General features: G+C 46.2%; 1 protein-coding gene across 1 annotated transcript; it reads left to right on the top strand.

The window, feature by feature from the left end:
- The first annotated feature begins 1,419 nt into the window (after positions 1 to 1,419).
- Positions 1,420 to 2,820, top strand: LOC147980656 (uncharacterized). Its single transcript, XM_087515700.1, has one exon. It carries the CDS (start codon positions 1,420 to 1,422, stop codon positions 2,818 to 2,820), a length of 1,401 nt encoding a protein of 466 aa, XP_087371826.1.
- The last annotated feature ends 8,297 nt before the right edge of the window (positions 2,821 to 11,117 follow it).

The raw sequence follows: 11,117 nt of genomic DNA, 5'->3' as shown, positions 1-11,117 counted from the left end.
ATCGGGGCGAAGACCCGAAGCCGCCCGACGCTGCCCCACTGTCGTCGCCGTCATATCACTGCCCGGAGCCCCCTTGCCGTCACCGTCGCCATCGTCTTCCTCGTCTCCGCCTCGACCTCCCCATTCCTCGACCGCCCCGCGTCGTCCTCTGCTCGTCGGAGGGCCGCGACATTGCTGGCCTGCCTCCTCGCTTCCTCGTCCCTCTCCTCGCCGGAACGTCGTCCCCGTCACCCTCCTCGACCCCCGCTGCCTAGACCCCACGGCCCCAACATCTCCTCCTCCTCCCCTGCTCGCAACGGCACCACGCGCCGTCCGCACCCCGCGGGCCTCCCTGACGTGCGCACCGCGCTGGCCATGCCCCACTACCGTGCCCTGGCCGCGACCGTGCCCTGTTCGCCCCGCTCGCCTGCCACATGCGCGTCACCCTCTGCCGGTGCCGCCTGTTGCTGGCCCCTCGCGCCGCCTGCCTCCGCTGCAAGCCGCCGTTGCCACTCGCCCTCGCTGCCTAACGCCCCGCAGCTCCGTCCGCCTGGCCTGCCATCGCGGTGGCCGTGCCACTCGCCCATGCAGCCGCCGCCCTTGCTCCCCGCGCCGAGCCCCCCCTCCCCTGCCGAGGCACCCTGCCGTTTTCCCCCGAGTGCCTCGCCTATATCAGCCGCTGCGCCTCGCGCCTCGCACCGCCGTGGTGTCAGGACTGAACCTGCAGCGACAATCTTCAGTTAACTGTAGCAGATCAAGAAGAAAACGTTTCGGTCTATGGAACGGTCGAGATGGCGCCTCACACTTACCGTTCGTCGCGAGCCGTTAGATCTATTTGTACTGTTACTCTGTTATCAGTTACTATTCCATTTCACCCCGTTGCCGGGAGCTCTCTCCTATAAAGCAGCCGGGTTGTGGCTAGCTGGAGTATCTAGAATCTTTGCGCATTGCCTCATGGCCAAGTAAACTCATACATATACAATATAATTCAGATCTGGGTGACTTTTCCCCAATTTTCCTACTCCAAATTCCTAGTACGATCCTCTCTGATGAACTAGATCCTGACAAATTGGTATTCAGAGCAGTCGTTCCTCGGCGGAGATGAGTGAAATCGGAGGAAATTTTTCTCTCTAGCGAGATCCCACCCTTTTCCCACCCTAATTCTTCTGATCGGCGGCGAATCGTAGGCGGCGTTGGTGTCGGGGCTGTAGTCAGGAGGTGGTGTGTGGGAGGCTCTAGCGGCGGTGATCGTTCGGGTACAGATCAGTCGAGCCGGAGCGGTTGGTCGGGCACACCGCCTGATCGGTAAAATCCCGCCTCTGAGCACTGATCCGTGTACTTTGGGAGGCGTGGATCGTGGCGATGGCAGGACCTGAAGTTGAGCAAGGGTTGCTGGGTATCTAGTGGTAAAATTCCTAAGCACCACTTCAGATCAAGGTGATGGGGCACGCAAAGACAATTGACGAGGCAGATCTTCAAGAGATGATGTCTCTGCGCGAGGATTTTGTAGTTTTACAGAAGGATCAAGCCCAGATGCAGGCAGATATGGCGAAACTGCATGATGATGTTCATTCTGTTAGTTCTAAACAGGGCGAAATTTCTGTGCAAGTTGGGAATGTAGAACAAGTGGTTTTGGATTTGGGAAGGCAACTCTCAACAATCAATGCAATGCTTCAGACCTTGGTTAGGGCTCCTGTACAGAGAGAGGTCTCTAATCCATCTTCCAGTTCGCAACAAGTACCCAAATCACCAACAGTGTCTCAAGAGCAATTGCAGAACCAGACTCTCAGAACAGAGCAACTCCGAAAACAACTGGAAGCAGAAAAAGAGAAAACAAAACAGCTAGAGGAGCTACAAATGCAGAACTTACCTCCCATCAGAACAAACAGACCTGCAGCTCCACCTGGCTTTACTCAGCAGGGCAGAACAGAGCATGCAAGTCCTCTAGGAACACCAGTGACTGCAAGGCACAATGCTTACACACCTGTATTTCAGCAACATTACCAGCAAAACAGAGATAGGCAATTTTGGCAGGGTTATGCAAAAACTTATGAGCAGGACATGCAGTGTCAGTTCATGAAATCTCTGACAAAAGGACCAAAAATGGATTTCCCAAGATTTGAAGGAGAAGACCCAATTGGTTGGGTAAGGCAGTGTAATAAATACTTTCAGATGTCTGGGGCACCAGAAGAATACAAGGTCTCCTTAGCCCAGCTTTACATTATTGGAGAAGCAGACGTGTGGTTAAGAAGATCAGGCTTGCTAAAGAAAAAGGTGTCATGGAAGGAATTTTGTACAGAAATTACTAAGAGGTTCTCTGCACACGGCTCCTATGACCTAACTGAGAAATTCAATTCAGTTAAGCAAGCAAACAGTACAGTGTCAGAATATACAACAACATTTGAAGATCTTATGGCTGATGTGCAAGAGGAAAATCCAGAGTTAGGGGAATCCTGGTTTGTCAGATGCTATGTAAATGGATTAAGAGAGGGCATAAAATTTCAGATCAGACCACTTAGACCACAGACACTCACTGATGCTTATTGGCTAGCCAGAGATGTAGAGCCATGTCATCCCCCAGTATCAACAGTCCCCAAAAGAAATACTATGCCTTATAACAACTATTATCAGAAATCTTCTGGTACTCTCCCTCCTAAGCAAAACATCACTCCCTCTGTTCCACATCAATTTCCAATAAGACAAGCTGAAGCTCCTGCTAACAGTACACAGAAAATCAGAAAAGTGGGAGAATGTTGGAGATGTGGAGATAAGTGGGTACATGATCATAAGTGCAAACTAGTACCAAATATACATGCAATGCAGCAGGAAATGGAAGAATAAGTAACTTATGATGTGGAAGAGCAACAGCTTGAGGAACAAATGGAACCAATCTCTGAAGGAGACCAGGCCATGTTCATTTCTGCTTTTGCCATGGGACAGCAGCTGGCAGTACCCACTCCAACTGTAATAATTCATATCAATGGGAAAAGAGCAGTGGCCCTATTAGATTCTGGCAGCACCACTTCTTTGATCAATCAGGATTTTGCAGTAAAAGCAAACTGCAACATGTTTCCTGTAAAACCTAGGAGTATTTCAGTAGCTGGAGGAGGAATATTAGTGTCAGATGCAGTAATTCCCAAGTGTGAGTTTCAGATGGCAATGATGTGATCTTGGGATATGACTGGTTCACTGCTGTTAGTCCTGTCTCATTTGATATTCCTGCACAGCAATTTGGGTTTACACATGAAGGAAAACAAACTGTATCTACAGCAATGTTTTCTACAGCTGCAAACCTCAAAGAAGTACCTCCTAAAAAAGTGGACAAGCTGCTGGAAAAGGGACCTGAAGTATTTCTCTATCAAATCCATAATATCCTTATGAATGCTCCTGAGGATTTCAAAACTCCCCCACAAATACAGCAGCTACTATTGCAGTATGCAGACCTATTTGAAGAACCTAAAGCACTGCCACCTAAGAGAGCTTTGGATCATACTATTCCCCTAGAGGCAGGTGCCACACCACCTCAAGTCAGACCTTACAGAGTTCCCCAACACCAAAAGAAAGAAATGGAAGAACAGATAAAAAAACTGTTGGCTGCACACTTGATTAGACACAGTCAAAGTCCTTTTGCAGCACCAGTTTTACTTGTGAAGAAAAAGGATGGATCAATGAGGCTCTGTACTGACTACAGAAAACTAAATGCTCTTACAATTAAGAATAAGTTTCCTATACCAGTTATAGAAGACTTGCTGGATGAGTTACAGGGAGCCAAGTTCTTCACTAAATTGGACTTAAGGTCTGGATATCATCAAATCAGGATGTCTCCTGCGGATATACCAAAAACTGCATTCAGAACATTTCTAGGGCATTTTGAATATTTGGTCATGCCTTTTGGCCTCTCAAATGCTCCTGGTACTTTCCAAGAGTTAATGAACACAATCTTTGCACCATATTTGAGAAATTTTGTTCTGGTCTTCTTTGATGATATACTGATATACATCAGAAACTTCAAGGAGCACTTGGAACATATACAACTAGTAATGGACTTACTCAGAGAGCACCAGCTCTATGCAAAGATGTCTAAGTGTGTGTTTGCAGTCCAGCTAGTGGGATACTTGGGTCATGTAATCTCTGAAAGAGGTGTAGCTACAGACCCACAGAAAATTGCTGCTATTGCGGAATGGCCAATCCCTGAGAACATAACCAAGCTAAGAAGTTTTTTGGGCCTAGCTGGCTATTAGAGAAGGTTCATTAAAGGCTATGGTGTCATTTGCATACCTTTACATGATTTACTGAAAAAAGGAAATTTCTACTGGCAACCTGAACATAGCAGAGCTTTTCAACAATTGAAACAGGCTCTGACTTCTGCTCCTGTGTTGGCTCTACCTGATTTTACACAACCATTTGTGTTGGAAACAGATGCTTGTGGCAAAGGGATTGGAGCTGTTTTAATGCAACAAGGAAGACCTATCTCTTACTACAGCTCTGCATTATGCCCTAGAAATGCTGCTCTTTCTACATATGAAAAAGAAGCTCTGGCTATTTTGGAGGCCTTAAAGAGATGGAGACATTATCTGTTAAGAAAAGAACTGATCATTAAAACAGATCAACAATCCTTGAAATTCATCACTGACCAGAAGATCACTGAAGGAGTGCAGCAGAAGTTGATGATGAAGCTGTTGGAGTTCAATTTCACAATACAGTATAAGAAGGGCATTCACAACAAAGTGGCTGATGCATTGTCAAGATTACTTCCTCAATGCATGGCCATCTCAACTGCTACTCCTATATGGGCAGAGGAATTAGTAGACAGTTACAACAAAGACCCTGTCAGTTTGCTGTTACTGGAGAAACTACTACTTTAGAAACATAACACAGAGTCAGACTATTCATTAACAGCAGGCATAGTCAGATATAAAGGGAAAATATTAGTGGGCAACTTGCCTGAACTGAGAAACAAACTGATCACAGCTCTACATAGCTCACCAATAGGAGGTCAATCTGGCAGAAGAGCAACATACCACAGAGTGAAAAGCATATTTTACTGGCCTGGGTTGAAATCATCAGTGGAGAGTTTCATTGCTGCTTGCCCCATTTGACAAAGAGCCAAGCATGAAACCTGTTTACAACCAGGTTTGTTAGAACCATTACCTGTAGTGGATATGGCTTAGCAACACATCTCCATGGACTTCATTGAAGGCTTGCCTACATCTCAGGGCAAAGATGTTATCATGGTCATAGTGGACAGGTTTACCAAATATGCACATTTCATCCCCTTATCACATCCCTATAGTGTGCTCAGTGTGGCTCAAGCCTTTGTGGACAACATCATCAAGTTGCATGGACCTCCCAAAATGATTATATCAGACAGGGATAGAATTTTCACTAGTCAACTTTGGAAAGACATCTTTTCTGCCCTGAAAGTGGAATTAAGGTACAACACTGCCTACCATCCACAAACGGATGGCCGGACTGAAAGAGTGAATCAGTGTTTGGAAACCTACTTAAGATGTATGACTACTTCTGCACCTCAGAAATGGTTTTCCTGGTTATCCTTGGCAGAATTCTGGTACAACTCCACTTACCACACATCAATCAAAATGTCCCCATTCCAAGCTCTGTATGGTTTTCCCCCACCACTGATATCTGAACTTGCCATTCCTGGACCTGATGATCCAGAGGCACGGGATTTCTTATCAGCCAAACAGCAAATGTTACAACAACTGAAGGAAAACCTGTCACTAGCTCAAAACAGAATGAAGAAGTATGCAGACACTAAGCGAGTAGAAAGAAAGTTTCAAGTTGGAGATCTAGTTTATCTCAAAATGGCGCCTTATAGGCTGGCAGCATTTGGGTTCAGAGGAGCTTTGAAGCTACAAAACAAGTTTTATGGCCCATTCATGGTGACTCAGAAAGTAGGAAATTCTACATACAAATTACAGTTACCTAGTAAGGTGCAAATACATCCGGTTTTTCATGTTAGTCAGCTCAAACGACATGTGGGGGACAAGTCTATCCCAGGTCCTAATCTACCCATGGTGAACCCTGATGGTACGATAAAAACGGGACCAGAAGAAGTACTGCAGGTGCGCCAAATCCCTCGACAGAATGCACCAGTCGTGCAGTGGCTAATCAAATGGATCAATCTGCCCGCGGAAGATGCGACTTGGGAGGATGCGGACTTCATCAAGTACACATTTCCAGAGTTCTTCGGCGTAACTACACGATCGTGGAGAGAAGCGGAAACCACGCCATGAGGGCACGTTGGCTCTCTAGAGGGGAGCAATGTCAGGACTGAACCTGCATCGACAATCTTCAGTTAACTGTAGCAGATCAAGAAGAAAACGTTTCGGTCTAAGGAACCGTCGAGATGGCGCCTCACACTTACCGTTCGTCATGAGCCGTTAGATCTATTTGTACTGTTACTCTGTTATCAGTTACTGTTCCGTTTCACCCTGTTGCCGTGAGCTCTCGCCTATAAAGCAGCCGGGTTGTGGCTGGCTGGAGCATCTAGAATCTTTGCGCATTGCCTCATGGCCAAGTAAACTCATACATATGCAATATAATTCAGATCTGGGTGACTTTTCCCCAATTTTCCTACTCCAAATTCCTAGTACGATCCTCTCTGATGAACTAGATCCTGACACGTGGCTCACCCGCTCGCCGGCCCGACCGCCACCCCCAACCGCTCCGCCCCTCGCAACCTCACCACCCACGCGCCGGCGCCTCTGGGCAGCCACTGCGGCTCGCCACGCCCCGGGTTTGCCCTTCGGGCGCCCACGCCCGTCGTCCGTTCCCCGCGCCTGTTCGGGTGCCAAAGCCGTAACTGCTAACCCCTGCGCCCGCTAAGCGCCTCCTCTGGGCCTATGACAAGGGGGCCCCGCCACCAGAACGTTTTTTATAAAAAATGAATTAATAAAATGAATAATTAATTAATTAATTAATTAAGTTAATTAATCATGTTTAATTAATCTAATTAACTAGTTAGTTTAATTAAACAGTAATTAGATTAGCTAAATCCTAATTAATCTAAACAGAGTATGACAGGTGGGTCCCGCACGTCAGTTTGACCCAGTCAACGCCCTGTTGACTGCTGACATCATGCTGACGTCTTGATGATGTCAACATACACTATTCTAGATAATGTTGAATTGAAATAATTGAATCAATTCTAAAACTGATTAAATCTTTTAAAATTAATATAAAATAAACCGTAGCTCGGATGGGAAAACTTTCTACATGAAAGTTGCTCAGAACGACGAGACGAATCTGGATACGCAGCCCGTTCGTCCGCCACACATCCCTAGCATAGATAACACGCAACTTTCTCCCTCTGTTCCGTCTGTCCAAAAATGCCAAACACCGGGGATACTTTTCCGGTTGTTTCCCCCCTTAGCCAGTATCGCCTACTACTGCGTTAGGTCACCCCTAGCACCGTGTATTTCCATGTTATGCTTTATGTTGCTTTGATTGCTATATAATTTATTTGTGTTCCCCCTCCATTACTTCTTTCCGGTAGACCCTGAGACCGCTGCCGGTACCCCTATGATCGACTACATCAACGACGAACCCTTCTTGCCAGAGCAACCAGGCAAGCCCCCCCCTTTGATCACCAGATATCGCCTACTCTTCTCTCTACTTCTTGCATTAGAGTAGTGTAGCATGTTACTGCTTCCGTTAAACCTATCCTGATGCATAGCTTGTCCTTGCTACTACTGTTGATACCTTTACCTGCAATCCTAATGCTTAGTATAGAATGCTAGTTTATCATCAGTGGCCCTACATTCTTGTCCGTCTGCGATGCTATACTATCGGGCCGTGATCACTCGGGAGGTGATCACGGGTATATACTTATACTTATATACATACTATACAGGTGGTGACTAAAGTCGGGTCGGCTCGTTGAGTACCCGCAAGTGATTCTGATGTGGGGGCTGAAGGGGCAGGTGGCTCCATCCAGGTAGTGGTGGGCCTGAGTTCCCGATGGCCCCCGACTGTTACTTTGAGGCGGAGCAATAGTGCAGGATGAGACCACCTAGGAGAGAGGTGGGCCTGGCCCTGGTCGGCGTCCGCGGTTATTTCAACATAACACGTTTAACGAGATCTTGGTATTTGATCTGAGTCTGGCTACTGGCCTATACGCACTAACCAACTACGCGGGGACATTTATGGGCACTCGACGTCGTAGTATCAGCCGAAGCCTTCGTGATGTCAGCGACTGAGCGGCGTGCGCCGGGTTGGACTGGAACGCCTGCTCTTGTATAAGGGAGGCTAGGTCTGCTCTCCGGCCGCCCTCGCAACATGCAGGTGTGCAATGGGCGATGGGCCCAGACCCCTGCGCCATAGGATTTAGACCGGCGTGCTGACCTCTTTGTTGTGCCTAGGTAGGACTGCGATGTGTTGATCTTCCGAGGCCGGGCATGACCCGAAAAAGCGTGTCCGGACAAAGGGGATCGAGCGTGTTGGGAAATGTGGTGCACCCCTACAGGGAAGTTAATCTATTCGAATAGCCGTGATCTTCGGTAACAGGACGACTTGGAGTTGTACCTTGACCTTATGACAACTAGAACCGGATACTTAATAAAACGCACCCTTCCAAGTGCCAGATACAACCCGGTGATCGCTCTCTAATAGGGCGACGAGGGGAGGATCGCCGGGTAGGATTATGTTACACGATGCTACTTGGTGAACTTACCATCTACTCTCTTCTACGTGTTGCAAGATGGAGGTGGCCAAAAGCGTAGTCTTCGAAAGGACTGGCTATCCCCCTCTTATTCCGGCATTCTGCAGTTCAGTCCACATATGATACCCCCTTTTCCATTTGATACCAATGCATACATATGTAGTGTAGCACCTTGCTTGCGAGTACTTTGGATGAGTACTCACAGTTGCTTTGCTCCCTCTTTTCCCCCTTTCTATACCCGATTGCTGCGACCAGACGATGGAGTCCAGGAGCCAGACGCCACTATCGATGACGACTACTACTACTCGGGAGGTGCCTACTACTACGTGCAGCCTACTGACGATGACCAGGAGTAGTTTAGGAGGATCCCAGGCAGGAGGCCTGCGCCTCTTTCGATATGTATCCCAGTTTGTGCTAGCCTTCTTAAGGCAAACTTGTTTAACTTATGTCTGTACTCAGATATTGTTGCTTCCACTGACTTGTCTATGATCGAGCTCTTGTATTCGAGCCCTCGAGGCCCCTAGCTTGTAATATGATGCTTGTATGTCTTATTTTATTTGTAGAGTTGTGTTGTGATATCTTCCCGTGAGTCCCTGATCTTGATCGTACACGTTTGCGTGTATGATTAGTGTACGATTGAATCGGGGGCGTCACAAGTTGGTATCAGAGCCGACTGCATGTAGGAATCCCCCTTCCACACTCTTTGGCCGAAGTTGAATCTAGTCATTGCAAAACTTTTACTAACATGGCTGTGAGGCTTATGGGCCCACGTCGCCATTGGGTGGTAGTAGGATCTTTTATTCCTCGACCTATACTCTGGGACTCTGACATCTCTTCTATTCGGGTTAAATGAATTTACTAAAACTCTAACATTAGGTTCTCATAAATACTTTCTCCCAGAGAGCCCCTTCAGTCCAGATGATCGCTGGCTGCACCAGAATATTTTGAAGATACTCTCCGATGTTTCCCCGAGACCCTTGTGCCCTTCGCTGTTGCATTTCCATACCCGATAAATCCCTATGGAAAGCTACATACACTTTTCGTCCATAACTTGATTTCCAATTGTTGATGTTATTACAAGATACCCTGAAATACTTCGGATATTCCGAGGATCCTTTGTGTCTACTGTCTTGCGGCTCCTTTTCCTCATGAATACATGTATGAATAATTCCTCGCATCTACCGGGGATTCGTTCATCCCTAGTTGTTCAGGTGTTTCACAAAATTCTTCGAAATACCATTCGATCTTCCGAAATCCTCAGTAGCCTATTGCTCTTGATCTTCTTTACCTGCTTGCATAATAGTTAATTCCATATGTCAAGCAATATTCGTTAAAATCCTTGTGATGAACATTCTGACCATATTGATTCAGCATGTGTGTGAATACACGCAATCATCAGTTGATCCTTTTAAATTATCTTTCCGTCTCAGACATCATTTTAAACATGAGCCGGTTCTCAACCAATCCAATTGCTGTCTATTGTACCCCTGAGGCTATTCAACTTATCCATCCCTAATCAGAAAGTTGCTTCTGATCCCCTTGATTTGAAAATCATAATTTCTTTGCATTTGAGCTCTGGATTAGTCAGTTGTTTCTATAATCCAATGCCTTTGCAGTGTTACTTCCTCTGGTTGTGTGCCGATGCTCACATCAGCTCTGTTATGGACCGGCAGATCCTTTAATAGATTTTATCTGACATCGTCCTTCATATTCAATAACCTTGTGAGCCTTCCCTCAGATACATAATGCCTTTGGTAAATTGTATCATCTACTTTCTCAACCTTGCTCTACTTTCGAGCTTGTGATATTTACTCTTGAACTTGTGGTATAAGTTTCTAAGAAGCCCCTATGGGTTGAACATATGCCTTCTCTAAACCGTGTGAACCCGAAAGTTTTCACGAGTCATACTCTTCTGGTGCTTCGCCAGATAAAATTTCAACACTACAACTTCTTCAAAAGTGAGAAGTAAATGAAAGGTTATGCATTGGAGAAGTGGGAGTCGACCTTGAACTTTGTGTTCATGCCCATGGACACGATGTAGACCCTATCCTGGAAGCTTCTTGTAATAATAACTGTTTCCTTGATATAATATCCTTTGGTATCGGTGAATTGATCCTTTGCAATTGTGGTTCTGATCATATGTTCTTCTTTGATCCCATTTCTCAGGAAAGTTTAAACATTTGTCTTCTGCGGATCAATACCCCAGCCCAACCTTTACTTTGATCTACCATCAAGTATTACACTCTGGAATCTCGAGAATATCTAAGAACTGTGTCACATCTTATGAGCCTTCATCAGCTATTTGTAGCGACCTGACCCGAATGGATCAAGTCTCTGTGCTTAAGTGTCATCCCTGGATCGGTATGCTGACACACACAGTACTCGAGGATTTATAACAGAGGTAAATCACATGTATAAAATAACGTAAATACTATGAACTCAATCCAAAATAGCA

This window comes from Triticum urartu, chromosome 3A (assembly GCF_056163025.1).
Source record: "Triticum urartu cultivar PI428250 chromosome 3A, HENAU_Tu73, whole genome shotgun sequence".
NCBI classification, from domain to species: Eukaryota; Viridiplantae; Streptophyta; class Magnoliopsida; order Poales; family Poaceae; genus Triticum; species Triticum urartu.
The sequence above is the reverse complement of the archived record's forward strand: the minus strand, read 5'-3'. Positions and strand labels throughout refer to the sequence as shown.